This window comes from Triturus cristatus, chromosome 6, assembly GCF_964204655.1.
Source record: "Triturus cristatus chromosome 6, aTriCri1.1, whole genome shotgun sequence".
NCBI classification, from domain to species: Eukaryota; Metazoa; Chordata; class Amphibia; order Caudata; family Salamandridae; genus Triturus; species Triturus cristatus.
Window position 1 is genome coordinate 385,783,950 of NC_140589.1, and position 23,748 is coordinate 385,807,697.

The following is a 23,748-nucleotide window of genomic DNA, read 5'->3' on the forward strand; positions in this document are numbered from 1 at the left end:
ACTTAAAGGTGGGGGTGGAGCTAGTCTTTGCATATGGCGGCATCTGAGGAAGGCCGTTAGGCTGAAATGCATTATGCACACGCTGTATTCAATAAAGATCTTCCGACGTCTCCCCTGAGTGGCCTCTACCTCTTCTTTCCGGAGTGGGCAGTTGTGGATGTGTTCGCGCTTGCCAGAGGCGCGTTTGGAGGCCCCGTTCCGTCAAGAGGCTGGAGTATCACTGGCTCCCCGCTGCTTGCAGCTTCTTCAAGTATCAAGGTATTGATTTGACTCCGGCCCGCCTCTGAGTACATGCCTAGTATGGGATCGCTGCGTGGTGCAGATCGTCATTGACGAGGAGGCAGATACATTGCTATTCTGTCTCACTACCTTGCAGGCACGCGTACAAGGAGGCTGGAGCGCCAAAGGGGACCCAAGGGAGACCGTTATTTTTAGTAAAGACTCTGCATTTGAACACTTCGCACCTTTCCAGGAATTTGTCTCTCCCATGCAACACTTACCTGGATACACAGCATTCTGGGAGCTGTAGTTGTGGCAGAACTACAGCTGAGTTGGTATCACATGGCCATGGGTCAGCGGATTTCCGCCAATGAGAGAGACACTGGACACTTAAAGGTGGGGGTGGAGCTAGTCTTTGCATATGGCGGCATCTGAGGAAGGCCGTTAGGCTGAAATGCATTATGCACACGCTGTATTCAATAAAGATCTTCCGACGTCTCCCCTGAGTGGCCTCTACCTCTTCTTTCCGGAGTGGGCAGTTGTGGATATATATATATATATATATATATATATATATATATATAAATATATATATATATATATATGTATATATATTATATATATATTATATTATAATATATATTATATATTATAATCAATAGACATGCACATATACACACCACACATATATATATGTGTGTGTGTGTATATATACATATATATATATATAACAGATTCTCCTCTCCTCCACTGAGTGAGAAAAACAGGCACTTCTATGAAAATATGGGGTTTTAACACAAAATTGAGGCATTTTGGCCACACAGGGTCTTCAAAGCGAATCAAAAAAATATATATACTCTCACACCCACTTTGACAACTATACAGACAGTCTCACATCTACTCTGCTACCCATAAAGACACTATGATACCGTCTAACACACCCAGATATACACCTACTCTTATGTTCGTACAATGTTACACACACTCACTTACAGACAGACAGTCTCACGCCCAGTGTGATGCTTATATATTCTCACACTCACTCACACAGATATACAGACACTCCCATACCCACTGTGACATCTTATTGACACTCTCATACCCTCTCAAATGCCCAGACGGACATACTCACACGCACTTTGATGCTCATACAAACACTCTCAAACCCACACTCACACACACACAGGCACTCTCAAACCTAGTCACACATACAGACAGACACTGTCACACCCATCTGATGCTAATATAAATACTCTCACACCCACTCTCATGCACAGACACTATTACACCCAGTCACACACACAGACACTATCACATCCACTGTGATGCACAGACAGGCACGTTCACACCTACTCACATACACTGATAGATGTTCTCACACCCAACCTGATGCTCATACAAACACTCTCACACCCATTCAGGCACATAGACACTCTCACACCCACTCACACACTTATACAGACACTCCCAAACCAACACATACTCTCTCATACCCTCTCACTTTGCCAGACAGACCCACTCTGATGCTCATATAAAAACTCTGACACCCACTCTCACACACACAGAGACACTATCACACCCAGTCTAACACACAGACACTGTCACTCCTACTCTGACACCCATACTCACTCCCACTCATACACACATAGACAGACATCCTTGCATCTACTCATACACCTATACATACACTCCCACACCCACTCTGACATCCAGACAGACACTCTAATACCCTCTCACATCCCCATATAGACACTCTCACACACAGTCTGATACTCGAACAAGCAGTTGCACACCCACTCACACACACAGTCTCACACCATGATGCCTATAGACACTTTCACACCCACTCACATACCCATATACTTTCACACCTACTCTGATATCCATCTATACACTCTCATACCCACTACACACCCATACAGATATTTCAACACCTACTCTGATGCTCATAAAAACACTCTCATGCCCACCCACACCCACAAACACTGTTACACCCACTCTGACACCCATATAGATACTCTGATACCCTCTCATACACCCAGACAGATAGTATTACACCAATTCTGATGCTCACACAGACTCTCTCACACCTAGTCACGCAGATAGACACTCCCACACATAATTACACACCCAGACAGATGCTATTACACCCTCTGTGACACTCAGACAGACACTCCCACATCCACTTTGACACCCATACAAACACTCTCACACCCACAAAACCATTCACACACCCACTCACAGAACCATACACCTATTCACACACTCACTAACTGACCCATACAGCCACTCACACCCCAACTCACACACCAACAAAACCACTCATACACCCATTCACATACCCACACAGCCTCTCACACACCCACTCATTGACTTATACAGCCACTCAAACACCCACTCTCAAAGGTTACAGATTACAGTTAAGAATGGCAATTTGAAAAAAAAACTTTAAAATTCATTAAAAAACTAAAGGTTACAGGGATGTTGTAGTTAGAAAGTAGAATAAAAATACCTTAGAAATGCGATGAAAAAAACAAAGGTTACAGGGATGTTATAGTTAGGCTTACATTCAACTCATATACAACCAGTGAAATTCCGTATTTATAGTTACCTGAGCTAACTATAACTTGTGCCCCCGCAATGCACTGCTTATGACCTCACATATTACATCACTCATGATGTGGTCAGTGACATAAGTGCACTAGTAGCCATCACCCACATTTTTAAGAACTGTTTCTGTACATGGTTGAGAGTGTTATGTCAGAATCACCCACATATCACAGAGGGTGTAGGAGTACACCTCTGTCAGTGCTGTGAGATGTTTAATTAAATGTGCTGGTATGTAACTGCCGACTATGATACCTCTATGGGTGCCTAAATGTATGTGTAAGTGGCTGCAGAAATACTTCAGTGTGTGTTTTAGGCATTAGAGAGCTAAGTAGGTATCACTGCAACCCCCTTTGAGTCTGCTGCTTGCATAAATAGTTTCTGGTGAATGTGTCTGTAGCTGTTAATGTAACTGAAAGAGAGGCTCTATGCTTTTGTGAACATCTATGTCAATTGTTTTAGGGGTGACATACTCTATGTAGTACTTGGCATATAGACCTGCAAGTGCAGAAGTAACGTATTCAACTCAAAAGGACATCTGTCAATGTCTTGAGCACAAAAAAAGCATCCTTTATGGCATACCTACAGCATATCTTAGAAGTGTGTTTAGAATGTGCTCTCTCAATTGGAAAGTTGAAGCACCTTCTCAATCTATAAGAATGACAATGTTTGACTTCTGAGCTGGTTCCTTTACAGGGGTATGTCCTGTATGATTGTTTACTGATGACACAGGAGTGACATATTGCGAACTCACCATATTCAGGACCAAAGGGGTTCTTCCCATGCCTCCACATCTGGGAGCAGCAGGAACAATAGTTGACATATTTACTCCACTACGAACCATTAAAGCACATGTCATGGTCCCTGATGACTCATACAAAGGAACTGTAGGACCAATAGTAACTATAGCAGTTAAATCATCTGGGTTATTAGAAACAGTTGAGTGAATCGAAGCATGAATCCCTGAACTCTCTCCCATAAGGTTCTGACTTGTATTCACTGGAGTGGTGTCTCCCTCTGAGCTTCCACCGATAACAACACCACTCATTCCCTCAGGTTGAATCACATTATAAGGAGGTGTACTCTATCACTATTCACCTGATCCCTCTGCATTCTCCACTTTATCCTCCTTTTTCCTTTTCTCTTTCTGCAGTTCTTCACTTGTTAATGCAGGGTATAACCTAGCTCCCTGAATCATGTCAGTTCTCCATTTTTGTTATTCTGCAACCCATCTAGCTTCTGCACAGTTACATACTGCCTTTCTGACTCTACCCTGATATTTCTCATTCTCTTTTACATGAGCTACATGCTCCCATGCATTAAGTGGTTTGTAATGTGCATGTCTAGGAAGTGGCTTCATCTCGTACAATACTCTGCTCAGATTTTCAATATATCTCAAATTAAATGTGCCATAGCATGGAAACCTCAAAGCACCTTCTTTTTCAGTGATCATATGCCACTGACTTAACCAAATGTATGTGTTGAGTCCCATATTTATAGCCACATAATGACTCTCTGTGTCTTCTGGGGGCACCTCATATCCTCCTCTAATAGGGACTCTCACATCTCCCCAAATCAGATCTTGTATAGCCTTGAAAAATGTCATTTCTCAACAATCACATGTAGAATTCTCATTTCAAATCAAGACATCATTTCTTTTGCCAAAATTCTCATTCAGCATCAACAACCAATAAAAGTGTGGCACAAATGCTAACCGTCCAATCTCAGTGCGGCACACTAGAACGTATTTCTCACTTCTCACAGCGGCTAACCCTCCTTTACAATTTTCATGAATGCACCCTTTCTCAACACTAAGCAAATATAAACAAAACTCAAAGTGATTTAAACAAATAAGTTGTATGATCAACTAAAGAAATCAAAGTGTTCAATCACACCAAAAATGGTCTGGAGAGACACTTTGCGACTTACTTAGTCACATACGCGAGTAAAACCTCTACCAGCGAGAATCACACAGATCAGTGCAGATTATCCGTTGCACAGCAGGACCCACTAAACCAACCACACATTACTCTTGCCCACAGATGTGTGCCCCTATCTCAATTGTGCAGCCAATGGTACCTCACGACTAGCACCACACTTATATATCCATGGATCTCAGACTTTGCCCAGAGCCTGTACACAAGTAGAACATCATCACAGCTCAGCATGCAGGCTCAGCAAAACAACACAAGCTTGACATTAACAATTACAAGATGCGACCCTGTGAATACTCACTCTTCCGCTGTTACAACTCTTTTCTGAGCCACTGGAATTCCATTGATCCGATGAATAAATACATGGGCTTTAAGGCTACGGCTGAGTTTGGGCAAGTCTAGAATTTCTACATTGTATCCCCTAACTCCCTTTGCTTTAGTAGCAAACAATTTGACAAGCATAAGGACCAGGAATAATTGAAAAGGATTAAAGGGTTTTGTTTGGATTTCAGGATAAGCAAAGTGAAATATCTCAGTAGATTGAGACGCAATAGAATGTCATACAGAAATGTAATAGCCACAATAATACAGTACAAAAAGTGAACAGGTGTTCCATAAAAAACACTTCCTTTCTCTATTCTAACATAAGTCAGAAATAGGTTCATCTATCAAGGGCCTCTAATTTGGGAGCATAGGAGAAAGTGTCAGCATGAACAGAATTCAGTAGAATTCCATAGAGAAAGGAAATAAGTGTTTAGCATAAAGCTTCACACTTTCAAGAATAAGGACAGCAGAGAGGTATGTACCCTCAAAGTTTAAAGAGAATTTGCTGTGACTCTGTAAACACTAACTTAAAAGTAACAGAAGATGCAGCAACATTCTTATTTCCTTTCACACCACCAGGGACCATTCAGAACATTACTTGAGTGCATCTGCAACATTACTCTGAATTCCCAACTCATCAAACTGAGACTGCGGTGCTCAGCCTTGAACATCTTTTCATCCTGGCAAATTGTTTCTCCATGTTCACTGCCAAGTCTTCCTACAGGCCTATCTGTCAGCAGTCTAATAATAGACCACCAGATACCCCTTCACACGACTGGACTGCTCTCTAGTTCACCATCCTCATGAACCAGGATCAACCTCCATGTTTTGCTGTGCACCCCACAAGGGACAGCACTGTAGGCGCAGCTTGTGATCCTCTCCAACCTGGTTTAAGATGCACTGCCTAGCCATTCCCTCGATGCTTCTGTTAGTGGGCAGAGATGCCACTTGGGCACCCTCCTGACGATTCTCCATTTCATTATTTCATTTTCTCATGGGATACTGAGTACCCTTTAACCGTGCTTCACCTGGGGGCATGTGTATAATCCCTGACACCTTTCCAATTTACTGTAACTAAATGTTTCTTCGCTTATCCTTTGGGAAATTCCATGTCAAAGGACATTACACCACTCTTTGTCACTGGGCATTCCCATACTTGTAATAGACCTGTCCACATGGTCTATTTGACAGTTATCAATGTCCTTGATTACTGCCATTCTCATGGTCAAAAACTCAGACCTTATTTTATGGTGAAGCGCAGATTATACACTAGCCATTTAACTCCACTTGTTCGTGACTGGTACTTGTTTACAAACCTCTACAACAGACACCAGTAACCCACCTATAACATTCTAAGTCAACTGTTTGATTTGTTTTTGTAAGACTATACATCATAGTCTACTTCCCCCTTCTCTGTCTCCCCCCCTTTTTGCGTAGGTTTGGAAGCCACCTCGAATGCATGCACCAAGGGTGAGTAAGCCATTTGGGCTCCCGACAATACGGGTAAGGACCTAAATGATGATCTATTTATCAACCTTAATTGCCACAGTGATACAAGACTATAATTACATGTGGCACAATTTCTGAGGAGTGCATGTAAACACGTGTACTAAATCTTTTTTTATAACACTTGTCTCTTTACATAGATGACACTGAAAAGCAGAACCCTTCGATTGATGCACCCACCCATTAGTTGGTTGTATCCTTTTCCCTACCACCACACTTGGATTGGTGGCTAGATTTACACGCATACTGTCTTACATTTCACCTGGTCCTGAAGAAAGCCACAGCACATCTACGGAGGGCACTGAGGCTGCAACATGTCGACCAATTGACCACTTTGGGACCATGTTTGGGGCAATTTTCCTGCCATGGCCCACATTTAGAGTTTTTAATCCTGACCCCGAGGAGCCCTATTAAAAGTAATCTTTAACACACTAGGTAGTCAGTTTTATTTGCACTGTCACTCTCTTCACACAATACCTCCTCGTCCAGCTCATCTGAAGGTTTTAGTATACCTCCTTACCATCACAAACAAAAACATCCCTGAGCTCCTCCCTCACATTGAGGGGGTTGTAGCCCGCGCTGTGATTTGGATCACAGTGCGAGGAGATTCCGGATGATGAAGCATGCCTCCTATGGGTGGGTGAGGGAATTCGTCCTTTAAAAAGGGACCCCCTTGCACTCCGCTGTTACTAGTCTAACCCAGGATGGCTTGTTCGTGTTGCCACATTTGTTACAAGGGGAGTTCCCCCCTGCAGGTCATTAAACCTCCTCAGGCCTTTTTGGAGTGTTATATATAGCAGTCTAATACAGGCAAACCATCCTCTAACAGGCAAAATATTATACCTGCAAGAAAAGAAAAACATACTAGCAAGAAAAATGAGGTCTGTAGTCAGGCTGACTTTAAGTGAGCATTTAATGTGTACTTCGAAAATAGTATCATAAATGCACACATGTAACTTGAAACTCAAATGTAAAATGTGAGTAAAAGAGTACATGTTCACATACGTAAATATAATTTGAAGTGCAAGTGTAAAAACTGGAACAAAGAATACATTGTTCATGTTGAAACTGAACATGAGTGCACACATATATACATCTCCAGTTTCTCCTGTCTATACATTTCAGCAATTTAAGTGCTTTACACAGGTTAATATAGTTAAGGCACACAGTAAATATACTGTCAAATGCATGTATATAATTTAATTTCTGTGACGTGCAAGGGTGGAATTTAGATTGCGCTGGTCCATGTTGACATGATTTTCAAAATATCACATCCTTAGAAGCTATATTTAAAATATTCGAGCTCTATAATACTAAAATGGGCTAAAGCTCTAGACAGACCTTCTGGTGAGTACAACTTGAAGAAAGAGACTAACATCAGATGCTCATTATGATTGCTTTGGAGCCCATGCAAGCCTGTTTGATCTGGGTCTGTCCTTTACCTACAGTTGGGTCCTTAGATCTGTGAGTGTCTCAAAAGACCTAGGAATGGAAGGGAAGGTACCTGCCATAATATCCTGTGTCCAGGAGATACAGTCCAACATGTTGGAGCTCTCACAGGTCTTGACCCCCTGTGCCCTGGTTTGCTCTTCAATAACTCCTATCTGAGACTACAAATTATTAAAACTTCTCACACTTGCATATTATAAGACAATTGATAATTACATGCTAGGTGATGATTCATCAAACGGTTTATGTAGAACTCAGGCTGAGCTTGGATACTGCAGTGCTAACAAAATCTCACACTATATGGAAACCTGTAAAGACAGTGATTCCAAGGTAGTGCAGATATGATTCCCCTGCCTTGGATCATTGCTACTATTTTAAAGATGTGTTTGTGCTTCTTAAATGAAACCAAGCTGTGTCTTGGGGAACCTAATACATGAAACATTTTTGTTTTTTGATCCGGACGCTGTATCAATCGTGGTTGTCACCTCTATTTCTAGTGGCTGTGATGGGCGTTGTTCCTGGCCATACAACACTGATGTTCTAGATTGTGTGCAGGCTTAAGCCAGGTATAACCATTTTTACTGCTGTTCTGCCATAAGGCCCAGTAGTGGGCGTGGAACTCGGTCCCCCAGTGCACTTCAGGGCAGGAAGCAGGGGCCAGGAGATCCCCACACGAACTAAGGCACCGAAGCAGTCTCTCGGTGCGTGACTCCTAATCACATTCACTGCTGTTCTGCCATCATGCTCTGGAGCTGAGGGTAGGGCTAGGTCCCTGAGTACACCATGGGCCAGGAAGGAGGGACCAGGAGAAGTCCAAAGCGAGCAAAGGCACCAGAGCAGTAACGCAGTGCAGGATGCGCACAGTCCAAGACAGGGCAAAGACAGGCTTGTCTTCGCATGTCATTGGCCGGAGGAGGCCGTGCCGTAATTGAACTCAATTGGCTGTCCCATTTGGACCTGGACCAAGTAAGCCTTTTTTTCCTTTTTAAAATGCCATTTTTGTTATCTGGCATTTTAAACCTCATGTGGTCATTGGGGAAACAGAAAGCTGGAGATCCTGCAAAATCTGAGGCAAAAAAACCATAGAAGCCTCCAAAAACAAATCTGAGCTCCCGATGACTGACAGTAACACACTTGCCGACATTGATTCATTAATTGAGGCAGTGGAGTCACTTTTGAATACTAAAGCCCCTAAACCCAAAGAGAAATTGACATGGATGCTAGATATGTACAAGAAATCCAAACCAGAATCAGTTCTTGATGCAGGTACTAAAGTTTCAAGCATTCCAGCAACTGCTCCTCTTGACGCCCCTGTTTATCCTGAGACTATAGACCCTGTTTCAACCTAGATCTGTGCGGCATCACTTATTGAGACAACCCAAACCAATGCCACATCCCTTATCTCCTGTAATTACTATTGTTTCTTATGTTCCATGCCATAACAGATTTGCCTCACTAGCAACTATCGGAGATAATGGGGAGCAACTCACTCACATGGAAAATTCTCACATTTTTAATTATGTGCAAACTGATAATGCTTCCCTTCAAGAGTCTGGGGGAGTAAATGGCTTACAAGTACTCAATTGTAAGCTGGATCTTCTTAGGAAGCTGTTTACTTCTTTAATCGACCAGGTTACCACTCTGCAACCAAATATTGCTGTTGTAGATGTGTGTGTAGTACATGGCGATAAGGAATTCATTAAAAGGACCATATAAGTCTAAACTCCAATATAAGGAAACTTTCCTAACCAAACATAAAGTACATGAATCTGAGGCCGTACTCGGTGATCACTAAGCATCTAGTATGATTGGAGGAGAAAGACAAACTCTCTTAAAGAACCCTTGATTTGATATTCCCTTTGACGGCCCATTTTCAGCACTCATCAAGTAGCAAACCCAATGGACAATTGAATGACACTCAGCCCCATCTACCATCTCAAACTTTTACCACACCAGCTTCCTATTATAATATGGGGCAGAGGGAGCTAGCTAGCAGGAGGAACATACGTTTGTAGGCCAACCCAAGAGCACCAACATATCAATTGGTGAATAACTGTCCTTTGAACACATCATTGCTTTTCCTGCCATTAAATTGCAAAGACAATTCTAATTCTAGAAGAAAAAGTTATATGACTTGGGTACCTAGATTAAATCCAGGATCATTTGAAGACCATGATGCACTAACAAATAGAGCGATTCATTGGCTTAGGATGAAGCAAAATTGTCTCTCTGTGATCAGATCTAATATTGTCTATGTAAGAAGGTGTATCTGATTTATCTGCCCATGATTATATTCTGATCTTGTTGTGCTCAAGTTAGTTGGCTGAATAACTGATACATTTTGAATGGCATACCTGCTACCTTTAAGGGGGTAACAAGTTGGTAATAAGGCTAAAGACATCCCTCCATCTGCTAGTACAACTATGGGATCGGCCATGCATCTGCCTTCTAGTAGAACTGTGGGATCAACCATGAATCCTCCTAATCTAGCTAAACATGGTAATGTTACTTCTATGCTTAATGACGATTTCAATCTAAATACAGTCAACTGACTGAGCTTTCACGATGCAACAGGCTTGTGCTCTGCTACAGAAAAAATATCTTCTACTACTACTAGTGTTGTTGCTAAAACATTTAACTGCATTAGCTGCAGCTCCAATTTGATAGGTACGACTGACAGCCTTGCTGCCATGTTGCTAGAAGAAGACTTCCACTCTGCAAATATAGCTGACCCCAGAGGGAGCAGAGCAAATAGTTATGTCACAGATAATATATTTCTCCCTCCTATTGTGGCTTTGTTAAAATCTAAACCTGTGATAGCCATAGGGTAAATGTACAGGGCAGAGAGGATGGTACTATTAGCACACTGCCAGAGAAAGCCTTCTGTCCTCCAAGTACAGATGATCTTATGGTTGGTAGGGATCCCCATTCCAGTATTAATCCACTATCCTGGAATGTGGCCTGTATAAAGTTAAAACTGTAGATTCTGAATGGGTGTCATACATTGGTGGTTGTGACATTTGCATGTTCCAAGAGACATGGGCCACTGAGAAACTGTATATAACTGGTTTCACTACATTAAGTGTGGAAGCGAAACCCCCAGAGAAATCAGGCAGAGCAATTGGTGGTCTATTCATTTTATTTACGAATTACCATTTTTGTCCCAATACCTTATTGCAGATTGATTGTCCTGATTTGATGGAGATTATTGTTACGCTTTCCTCAGGCATCCGATTGGCACAAATGTCTATGTGAGATCAACCATGGCTAATAATGAATAGTCTACTTTACCTCTCCTGGAAGAGGTCCTAGAAACCTTATATCTGAATACAAAAATGGTACTCGCAGGAGACTTCAACCCCCCCTATGAACTTTCTTCATATATTATTGAGGTACCAGATGCGGAGGATGGAATATGGGGCATTCCTTCATTGGTAGGAAAGCCTTGGAATAATTTCTATGCCACTGCAATGGTTGGTAGATAATTCAGAGCATGTAATGGACGCACTCTCCCACACCCAGTGAGGGGACCCACTAGACTTGCACTCAGACAGTGATCACAATTCTTTGATCCTAACATTATCTGGCGATGCCATGAAAAAGACAAAGAAAGCCTGCCACACTATAGTACTGGAAACAATTTTAGCCAGTCATCTTTTTCTGGGGTTAAAATGTGCAGATATTCCTATACTTAATATAGATAACTTACTCTTTAATGAGATGCAGAAGGTTTTTAACAAAGAGGTTGGTCACATGAAATCCAACCTAGCCAAGGAGGTTAAGTGGTAGGATAACTTGTGTAAACAGGCAAAGCTTTCTCTGAGACTAGCTGTCATGGGGGTGTTAGAACCTCAAAAACTGAAGCTAGGAGTAACTACAATTCTTCCTTGAGTGTGGCTAAAAAGAATTGGGATAAAACGTTTGGCAAGGTGTGCTCGCTGCTGCTAAAACAAATGAGGATCAGTCCTTCTGGCATACAGTAGCTCAGTATCGATTAGAAAACACGAAAACCTACCACTATCATATCCAACCTGATAGATGGTTATCCCAATTTTACAAGCTATATGCGGCAAAAGATCTTAGTGAACCACCATTGTACTACGATTAGGTGACTGTTGTCGAGATGCCGTATATAGTCAGCACAGAGATCGTTGACCCAGTAATCTTTAGCTCCAAAGATACAGCTAGAGCAATTGATCTCCTAAAATAGGCTAAGGCCCCCCTGTCCTGATAAAATACCCAGAGACCTGTACAAAACATAACAATTAATTTGGATATGTTATATAGACTTACTATCTAATGCAATATCTACATGTGGTGAGATCCCTGATTCTTGGAGAGGGGCCAAAATCATCAGGATTTATAAGAAGGGAGATGACTGTGCCCCCTTCAACTACAGGCCTTTCAGTCTCATTGACAACCTATAAAAGATCATTGCAAGGCAAGTTTAGAATAGATTATTAGATTGGGTGGACTCTAAAAAAATCACGTCCCCACTCTAAGCTGGGTTCTGCCCAAAGACTAGTACCACTGATCAGATCTTTGGATTCGCCACGTTATGCTGGAAATATGCCCTATTAGCTAACCATTTGGCAGATCTTAGAGCTGCCTTCATTCTTATCCCATGTAACAACCTGTGGTAAGTCTTGTCACACATGGGGGTCCCTGAGAACTTGATCCAGCTCATGCTAAAACTTCACACTAAGAACTTTGCCAAAGTTCACTGTGGTAGCAGGGGAGAACTAACAGAACGCATTTCTATTGAGCACGGTGTGGGCCAAGGGTGTATTCTTGCTCCAACATTATTTACCCTTGATGTGAATGAAACAGTCGAAATACTGTTGGATTGTAGAAATTAATCACCTGCATTGAACAATAGGAAGGTTCCCATTCTTTTGTTTTGCAGATTATTCTCTCCTTATATCCAAAACACCTATGGGTCTCCAACTCCTGGGGTTCTGTACAGCCAGGGGTTTGGAGCTCAATGTGAATAAGACTAAATATATGGTGTTTGGGAAGAGAGTGGTTAAAAACTCTCTCATCTGTGTTGGTAGTGAAGTAATAGAGATGGTACACAGTTTTGATTACTTATGAGTTATATTAATGGAAAAATTCAAATGGTAGGACAACTTACTAAGAGAATTATGTTAATTGAGCATAGATCGAATGCTACCATCAGACAAAATATGAAAACGAGCTCACGCTCTCTATCACTGGCCCTAGAGGTGTGCCGGGCCAAAGTACAAGGTGCCGTGCTCTATGGTGCCGAGATTTGTGGATGCACTGATGTCCATCCACTAACTATCACAGAAACTAATTTCATGCGAAAGTTAGTTTCTATACCAACCATTACCCCTCTCATTCCCTTATAATTTGATCTAAGACTTAAGAGGATTACTGACTTGGCAGCACATGATCCCCTTGTACATTACTGCTGTATATTGCTGTTGCTAGTGCTACGTCAGTCCCCTGGGTTAAATTTGTGTCTGATTGGTTCAGTAGGTTGGGCCTTCAAAGGCTATGGGATGAGCCGAATCCTCTTTGTAAAGCTGAGTTTAATGGTTTGAAATCACGTTACGGGGCATATACCCATGAACGATATACAAACAGTGGGATAAAGGGCCTTATATCCAATATTTATTTGGAGTTCAAGTTATATCCGTGCTTTGAGCCAGTTCAAGATTCAGTTTCTCCTCCTCTAGCCAAAAGTTTGTATGTTCACTTTCAGCTAGGTATTCTCCCATTAAAAACATTTACAAACAAATGAAAAAAGGAATCAGTCTAGAGCCTTTGTCCAGCTTGCAGCCTGGATTATGAGACCAAGGCACATATTATGTTTTCTTGCCCAGAGTACATTGGGTCTCGCCGCAAATTGATTTGCCCAATCTGCCAAAACTTGGGACTGACCAGATATCTTGTAGCCGAAGAATTTTAAAAAGTGACACTTCTCTCCCTTAATTGTTTTTGCTGTAAGCAAAGTTTTTGCATGGATCTTCTTAAGTTTGCATTTTTTAATCTATTATAAAGTCAAAATTCATATTTATTATGAATTTTATGGTTGAATAGAGAGTTTTAACAACTATAAACTGAAGCAGAATGTGCTGTTTTATATTTTTACATAGATTGTTAGTATATTGTGTATGTATACTTTGATGGTTCTTGGCCAATTCAATAATGTATTATGATTTGAGTGTAGCAAAACTGATTCTTTAATGTAGCTTTGAAATTTGGTATGTTTTAACAAGCTTGATACTGTGCTTAGCTGGTGTAGTTACAACAAAATGTATGGTAATATTTAATTATTATTTGACTGACATGCCATACATGTATAATCTTGTATTTTCCATTGAAATATGAAACTTGATAAAAGTAACACTTACCCTCTACATATTACCACCCAGCCAAGTATTGAACAAAAACTAAGCATGATAACAGCTAAAATGATGGATGTTAATGATGATTTAGAGAGTCTTCCTGAATCTACAACAAGGAAAACAAAAACAATATATGTTAGTATCCAAATCTGTTCATCAAATCATTTACAGGTTCATGCCAATGTATCAATTAGCCAGCCTAGTTAGTTTACAATGTTTAATGACAAATATACTCCGCCTGACCATAAAACATTATACACTTAAAAATAATGTAAAATAATATAATACATTCCTTGCCGTTCCATCAACACAGTATGAACCAACTGTATCTAGCCTTATTTACTGAAAAGCATGTTCTTCTGGTTTACTTTTTGTGACTCTGTTTTTTTAGCCTGTCAATATCTGGCTTCCTGTTTTTATCAAGTAGAAACTTGCAATATGACAGTTCTGCATCCCCAACCTTGATGTAGCAGGATAATGCCAGCATGTCGATATTATCATAATTGAGCAATCTCTATATTTTCACATGTTCCAAGATGCAAACTCCAAATGTGGACTATTTTCTCTGTAGCAATTATGTTATGTTATGTTATGTTATGTTACGACTATTTATTGTGCGCACAGATACTCCAGCCAAGGAGCGTCCTGGCGCAGAGACAAGGTAGCACGTAACACAACCACAGGCTAAAGTTTTACCAGCAGAACTTATGCGTGGGACATGCTTTAGAATATTAGTACTTGTAATCCCAATCAAGGTTATTATGTCACAGAATGGGTTCTGTCCAGTTAGTCTCCCTGGAGTTTTTTGCAGTGGACTCCCTGGCTTTTGATTTTTACTGTGGCCGAGACTCACCACCTGAGTCTTACAGCAAATTCAAGGTAAATGGACTGAGAGTGCTAACTGCCAGTATCTGCCTTTTAAGATAAGGCCACAGCTGCACAGCTAGGGTAAGATGTTCTGGGCTAGTTACACAGAAACATGTGAGCACATGTTTGTGTACCTGTGTGCTGACTGCACATGTGAGACTAGCATGTTGCAGAGCCTGGCATTTTTGCACTGGTAGCCTGTCACAAAATGGGAACTTAAAGGATTTATACTGACCTGTGGTTTGCCATATAATATGAATTCATATTCACAGTGTAGGTCTGTAGTGTTTACTGAAGATATGTGGTGCTTACATCGTATTTCACATTATAAATTAAATCTGCACTAAAGTATAGTTTTACTCTATTTAGGCCTGCAAGGTCCAGCGAGTTATCAATCGAGGGGTAATGACTATCTTCAAAACTATACTCCTTGTGACACTTGAGGCTTTTTTTATTTTTCCCTGTCTCAGCTTATAGTCAGATTCCAAGCCCCCCCCCCCCCCATTCTGGGCTAAGTTAATTAATCTGCTCTCCAGCAGATGGACTGAAGCCCTCACACACAATAAAGCAATTAGGCTTGACCTACTTCCTTGGAAAATAAGAAGTGTGTGTGAAATCTATATCTGTTAATTAGCTTGTTCTACTGCACATCGATTGGGAAAGCCCAGGCTCACTAGAACAAAAGAGCCAACAAAGGAGGGGCTTATCTTTGAAGTTTCTGTGGGAATGGATCAGGCAACTGTACGAACTAGGAATGAAGAGAAGGCTCTCACAGAAGCTCTTTCCACAGACAATTTGAAGTTGCCATATAGCATTGTTCCAGACGGATTTTAGGAGAATTGGGACAAAGGTGTAATGATGATGTGGCACCCTGGGATTGACAGGGGGTGTCTAGCATCTAGAACTTTCCACCCCCCTTAGAAATCCCTGTACAAGTGAGAGACAGCTGACAAGACACAGAACTTAGAAGTGATGATGACAAAAGAGTGGCCAGCTGCAAGGAGAAGCCACCTGCTGCACTTGCGAGGATGTACTTTGGGACTTAGGCTCTAGGTGACACCTAAGGCTAGATGATTCTCTCCAGGGCCAGTTCCTCCTAGGAACAGATGGGGGATGTAGCTACCGGGAAATCAAAAATGGTCCTGGAAATGTCTGTGGACTGACACTTGACCCCACAGATAAAAGCAGCCAGGAGGCTGTGGGACCTGTAGAGTGACAGATAGGAAATTCTTCTCTGTTTGTGGGAGCGGGCTTCTCGCTCCCTGCACCAGAACTGTGCTCCTCCACTGTGTGTGGATTTATTTTTAACGAGGGGGGACATGCAACAGTTTTACCCCTGGAGGCCCCCATTTACCTAGGGGCCAGTGCATTTAAGCTTCTGTCCCGGAGACCCTGTCTCCTGGCTCAGGGACACATTAGCTGGGTGCAGAGTCACTCTATGTTCCCATGCCTGGGGGTGGATGCACACAACTCCTGCAGCAGTAGACCCAGCAGGCAGGAGAACCACAAGAGAAGTGCCAGCACCCACCTGCCACACAGAAGTGCTGTGCATTTGCAAGGAGCTAGCTCGGATCCTGGGGGCCTTGGGGCTCCTCTGCCTCCTCCACTAAAAAACATCGCTCTGGGAGCAAAAAAAGGAGAAAAAGTGCCACTCATCAAATATTCATGACCCGGGTGGTGGGCGCACCCCATAAGATCCTGCTAGGGCCTAATTTTCAAATTGTGCTTCTTTTGTGGTGACCCTTAGCACACAGTGGCACCTCAAACGTTCTGAAAATGCACTTGGGGGTGCATGGATTCTAGAAGCGCTCCAGAAGTTGCTCCATTATGTTTTCCCCCATGTCTCCTAAGGGTTGTGTTCATAATCCTGAGAGAGGTTTAGCTACATTCAAAGCTCTCTCTGTGCCTGAGCTTTAGACTTTGTGCTTTGTAGGGCAGGGATACCTGTTGGTTGGTCCTATGACTGCAGTAGCAGTTTGATAAGAACAAAAGAGAGGCTAACCAGTACATGCTTCAAATCACAATGATTTTCTAACTATGTTGGTGATTGACAAGGCACGGTTCGACAGTACAATGAATACTTTTGAATATTGGTATTACCTCCATTGACTTCAATGAAGGGTGATAACATGTACTGTCTCTATTGACTACAATGGTCTTGTGTTGTTGAATTATAACATGTGGCTGTTTTTACTGATGTGGTGACACCCTGACAGAGCCAGTAGACTTGTCTTGATGATAATGACACCCCCTTATATTGTGAAGTTGTGTACGTTAGGCATATTTTGTTATACGGTTCAGGACTCTCGAGGGATGTAATATGATATGAAGGTGTCATCAAATGTAATTCCATTTACCTGATTGTAAATATTTGTAATCTACAAAGTGTATTTAATTTTGAGTATTGTTGTTGCGTTCCAGCTTTACTATATGGAGAGATGCAAGTGCTACAACAGGATATTTTACATGGGAGGGACTCACATTATTCACAACTAATAACCCAATTTCTAACACACAGTTTGTAGCAAAATCCGTACTCAAAAACATTTGATAGCCTCGTCCTCTTTGTTTGAATCTATGCAGAAAATCTGCGGAAAAGTTGCACAAACTGACACTGACAAAATAGCTATTAAATCAGTTAGTATCTAGTAATCTGTCAACCAATTTATGGCGATTTAATACCCCGAGGGCTATGGGCCAGTTTAGTCATACCCCTTTATTAGGTCAGGAAGATTGTGACAATATGGTTTTCAAATCTCTCATATTTGTCAGCAATTTTAAACAGATTGGTCTTTGTGCTAGACCCTAGAATTACTGTTGCATTTCCTCTCTCAAATGATGCCAGATCATTGTTTTTCACCTCTATTATATTGAATCTTACCAAAGCTCCCTAAAATTGTAATTACTATAGTAATTGTCTTGCTACTATAATTAATGAATTCTGTTTTTTATTTAATTTAATTTGCATTACACGAAAGATTGGAAGAACTCAACACTCACATAGTCCTCTAAGATCAACTGAAAATTCAGCATTGATGAGAGCAGTGCCAGAACGAGTTTCTATTTTCACAAAATGCTCAATGTTACTAGTTTATATAGATCCTCCTGAAGAACCAGGCATCTGAAGGAATGTAAGTATTGTTGACAATGTTGAAAAAGTAAGCACTTGTGTGTTTAACAAGCAAGTTACTGATAACATAAAATTAAATATATTGAAATAGAAAAAACTATGTTATTGAATGCACCTTTTATGTTACCCAATAAAGCTCATAGGGTTTACATCGAGTATTACAGATTTTACACTGTTAGACCTATAATCCTTAGGATGATCTTCCCTCAGCGATTTGCCCGTTTCTCTCCACTTTTTGCTGTATCTTTTTGTTGGCCATAGGACTCTGAACACTTTACCACTCGTGACCACTGCTAAAGTACATGTGATTCTCCCCTAAACATGGTGACCTTGGTGTATACCTGATTGTCATATTTAGTTTATGTGTCTTGTAAAGGGGTATAGTATATACCCAGGGGCTGTAATCTAAATGCTAATAATGTGCCTGCATCACTGACTGTGCCACCCACTCAAGTAACCTTTCAAATCTGTCTCAGGCCTGCTTTGGAAGGGCCTGTGTGTGCAGTTTGCTGTCACTTCGACTTGGCCTTTCAAACCAATTGTCAAGCCTTAAACTCCCCTTATATTACACATAGGTCACATCTAAGGTAGGGCGTAGGTAGGAGTGTTGTGTGACTGAAAGGTAGGACATGTACTTTTAAGTTTTACATGTCCTGGTAGCAGGGCCGCACTGGGAACCGAAACCAGCGCTGGCAAACTGCTCAGCCAGCCCCTGCTATAGGGAAGGGGGGGTGCGGCCGAGCTGTTTTCTAGGACCGGTTTCGGACGATTTTGTTACCGGGGGCTGATATTGCCAGCCCCCTGTAACAAAAACGTCCCCCAGGGGCCCAAAACCGGCCCCCACCCTAGCGGCCCATTGGGGAAATGCCCGGTGCCCGCCACGGCTATTCCGGCCCTGCCTGGTAGTGACAAACAGCTGAATTTGTTTTTCACTCGTGTGAGGCCTACTCCTCTTATTGGCTAGCACTGGGAATTCCTTAAAACACTTTAAAGTTGTAATTCCTGATTAGAAAGGATTAACTGCATCATATTTCAAATCTTTGGAATGGTGGTGATAATTCCTCTTTATTGGTAAATTTCGATTTAACCTTACTATTTTAGAAATGCCACTTTTAGAAAGTATACATTTTTCTGCTCTTACCTTTGCCCTGTTTGCCTGCAGCCTTTCTCCAATACACATCTGGACTGGGAGACAGCTACACTTTGTGCATTCCCTCTAGACAGCCGCAAACACAGAAAGGGTGGGTGTGACAGAGGACCCATCTGAATTCATCTGCATTCGGATAGCAATCCTGGGCAGGAAGGTGAAAAGGGAGCTGACACTTGCATCTGAATAGGTAGTGTCTGATCCCCACACAAAGGACTGATTACCTGCCACAGTTAGCGTGGCAGAGGTGTGGGATAAATGGAGACCTGTGCACCTCAAGAAGCAGCTTTGAAGTCGCCCCCACTTCTAAGGCTCATTTTGGTATAAAGGGCACCGACCCTATCAAATCAGTCCACTACTGGACCTGGGAAGAACTGTGCCAGCATTAAGGACTGCTGTTCCACAAGGGCTGCTATTCTGCTTGATTGACTGTTCCAAGGAACTGCTTCACTGCTGAGCTGCCTTTGCTGAGGACCCATCTCACTCGAACCCAGAGTGATTCCAAGGGATTGCTGGCTTGCCTACTGTTTTCTGAGGTCTCAGGGAGGCAAAATATGTCTTGCGATTCTGCTGGTGCTGCTGAACTCTACCATCTTTGAATCCTGCCTTTGCCTGAGGTGCCCACTCCACTCCTAGGACTCAGAAGTGGGTTCTGTGGCTGATTTACTACAATATAGGTGCATTTCACCAGTGCACCAATCAGAATCAATGCAGTGCCCTTCGAGGCATAGTAATGGTCTGGAGAAATCCCTGCGTGCCAGGCGACGATGCAGGACCTGACTGTGAGGTATGACTATGAACCAGCGTGGATCCGAGGTCCCAGCTGCTAGGCTTGACTTTGACGCATTGACGCCACTTCGTGAATCACAACTGATGCATAAGACCCACAGCGACGACTCTTTGCTCCTTCCAAGGTACTTTGCCAGTGGGGCCTGTTTGAGTCCTCTAGCTAGCCTGCCCTCCATCGTGGTCAGCCGATTTGGATTTACCCCAGTCTAGCGTTTCCTTGAGTAAGCTTTTAGCGTTTTTGACTTCTAAGTACCATTTCTGGTTTATTCTTTAAAAATTCTTAACTCCGGTTCTACTAATTGGATTTCTGTCGTTTTGGTCTTGATTTTGTTATACAAATAATATACAGTCCCCAGTCCCTTGCTCTCTTTACCACTGGACACAAGCTAGCCTGGCTGATGAAGGGTGTTACCCAGAAACCGATCCCACGATGCTTGTTTCCGGTTCAGGGAAGACCTGACTTGGCAGTTCGGGCTGGACTGTTCCAATGAGGCACAGAGTCAAGACTGATTTGCATATAGCTGGGTTTGAACTGAGGTGGCGAAGTGAGCTAAAGAATAATGATGGATTCAACCCAGATCTGTGACTAGGGATAACTGTCTGAGAAGTTTCAGTGCTCCGTCCATCATCTCCTTGTGTTTGCTATAAGAATTATATTGCCAGATAACTTCAGTAGAGTGGATACTAGCTACAGCGAAATACATGAATAAACAAAGTGCAAGGCATATGCATTTACTCTAATATGACTTGTGGCTTGTTTTGGAAGAGTGAAATGTGAAAACTCTTGAACCCAATCAGCTGCTTCATAATAAACATATGCTTCAAAGTACAAAGAGAAGAAGTAGAAAAAAATGGCATTAGAGCAACATTTGTGATTTGTGGATGTCTGACACCAAGCAACAAACATATTATCAATATACGTAGCAGATGATATTTTGCAAAAGGACAAATCTGTAGAGGTTACGCAATTGGGCATAAAGGGTTGATAGACTTACCTATGCACGTTCTTTCATCATCTGCAAGTGTGTAAGGTTCCGTACATAAACACTGGTAGCTTCCTAATGTATTCTTACACACTGAAGAGCGATGACATGGTGGATTAATTTTATTTTCGCATTCATTTATATCTGTGTAAAATAATTCAACACATCATGTAAATGAGTAGTCAATGTAATGACATTTCAACATATAATAATAATAATGATAATTAGCATAACCCTCATCAATAAGGCTCTATGAATAGCAAATCAAGAACATTGATGGGACTGAATATCAAGGACAGAATACTGAAAATAAAATATCGACAGGTAAGTACGTCTAGATTTATTAAACATAACTCCACACATATGTACCCACGTTATATATATATGTATATATAGTTTAGAGGTATTGGTGTGGAATTAGGAATAGTACATCTATATTTCTCTATAACCACTTTCCTTTCGATATTTTGTCTCTCAATATCAGTGGCGCCTGGCATTGCTCGATGGTGGCAGCGTGGGGGCCGATGCGGGCGATGGGTTATGGGGGTGCGGTTTTGCACAATGAAAACAAAAAAATATATATATATACTTACCTAGCTGCCAGGTTCCGCATCTCTGCTTCTTGCTCCTGCTCTCCACATGGGACTTGAACAGGAAGCCAGGAAAAACAGTGTTGTGATTGGTTTTGAGTGTCCTGTTTCGAGGGAATGGGGGCCTGGGCATGTTCTCCATACAGGCTCTAATGCCACCTGGATGGAGAACGTGCAAAGAGCACATGAGTGGTTTGTGCGGCCCGAGAGGGCGCACCAAACAGTCACTGCGCACTTAGGAGTGGGCAAGCTACTCTTCCCTTGCCCTGCTCCGAGAGCAGAGCAGCCCCCTGCAAAGGAAACATAAAGTGATAATAACTCAAAGTTAATATCATTTGATAACTCAAAGTTAATATCATTTTATAATTTCTTTACTTTACACTGCTCAAAAGCAGTGTAGCGACATTCCTCCTCCATAGTGGAGGAGCCGCCACTGCTCAATATTCTGTCCTTGATATTAGTATACCATGATATTGTTGATGTTGATTTTCAGTAGTACAATCTAATAATAATAATAGTAATAATAATATTATTAATAATAATAATAAATGGTTCAGGGCATCATTTTACCGTAAGAACTTTTTAAAAATCCTCGCAACTTGCGTTGTTAAAGAGCAGAATGATTAATAGCATAGCAAAATGTTTTGTAAAATGAAGAAAACACACAGTATCCGATATGTTTGTAACAAGGATGGCACAAATACAAATATGACTGAACAGTAAACAATCGTGCCATGCATGACTTGCCCTGTCACAGAGAGGATAGTAACAATTCCAAGAAACGATCTACTCCAAGCTATTTTTAAAGATGGAAATTCAAAGAATGAAAACATTATAACATGACACAAATCAAACCAATAGGATAGCACATCTTTGAGCCAGGGCTCTTGTTCTACAACCTTTTTTCATCTTCTTAAAATAATAGCAATCAAACCAGGGACTAATTTAAAGGGTTTCCTGCAAATTCAATTACAGTCGGTAAACCCCGATCTTCATGACACTGTAGGCGTTCATGACTTGATGTCAGTCAAAATGTAAACTTGAATTAAATACTGCAGATCCATAGTTACATGCCAGGCAATTTCATGCAGCTAAACAGCCAAGATGACTGGTCAGGACGTCTAACTACAGAGTATCGTTTACTGCATCCTAATAGCTGTGTACCAAGGGAATTGCCGGCTGCTATACAGTAAACATTTTCCTACTACCGTCCAATGTTATCTTTAAGGGCAGTGAGTAAATTATTCCTGCTGAGCAGAAGCACACTGGTGGTTCCCCACCCATAATGGTCCCACAACATAGCATGGAACTGCAGTTTATGACAGCATCTCGTGACCTGAGCGTAAGCCAGAATATGTTCCTGCTGCTAAACAGGGCCACTAACGCTGCCCCTTTCTGTTTTCTTTTTTGCAAAGTTTTAACAATGTTAAGTGAGAGGAGGCAATCGTGTCCCTGTGGCCAAGGAAGAAAACAGTTGCTACAGAATTTTTAATTAGACTGAGAAAACCAACAGCGATTCCTATTTTTTGCTTCAAATTAACTTTCAATTGGTTTGGTAATAGATATGAATCTGATGGAACATTATAAGCAAGCTGTAAATTGCTCAAAAGTAGACAAAATTCAAAAATCAACAATAGGTAATTATGTAGCTTGCAAACTATTTTCCAGTGAAAACGAATGAATGAGATATAAAAAAATAGTGATATTTGGAAAAAAGACTAACAAAATGTTCACCAGTATATCAATTCATCCATTAGGATCTCTAGGTTACAGACGTATATTGCCACATCATTGGCCATTTAAGAATGAAATCATGAATACAAAGGTTG

The 23,748-nt window shown here is 41.6% G+C and overlaps 1 protein-coding gene across 1 annotated transcript in view; it reads right to left on the reverse strand.

Annotated features, from left to right (window-relative positions):
- The window catches only part of TPO (thyroid peroxidase), a 961,894-nt gene that overhangs the window by 257,483 nt on the left and 680,663 nt on the right, over window positions 1-23,748 (reverse strand). The window contains exons 14-15 of the mRNA XM_085609184.1: window positions 21,342-21,473; window positions 14,420-14,519 (exon numbers count right to left, since the gene is read on the reverse strand). Of these exons, the coding sequence (XP_085465310.1) occupies window positions 14,420-14,519; window positions 21,342-21,473 (232 nt within the window). The remainder of the gene's footprint in view (window positions 1-14,419; window positions 14,520-21,341; window positions 21,474-23,748) is intronic.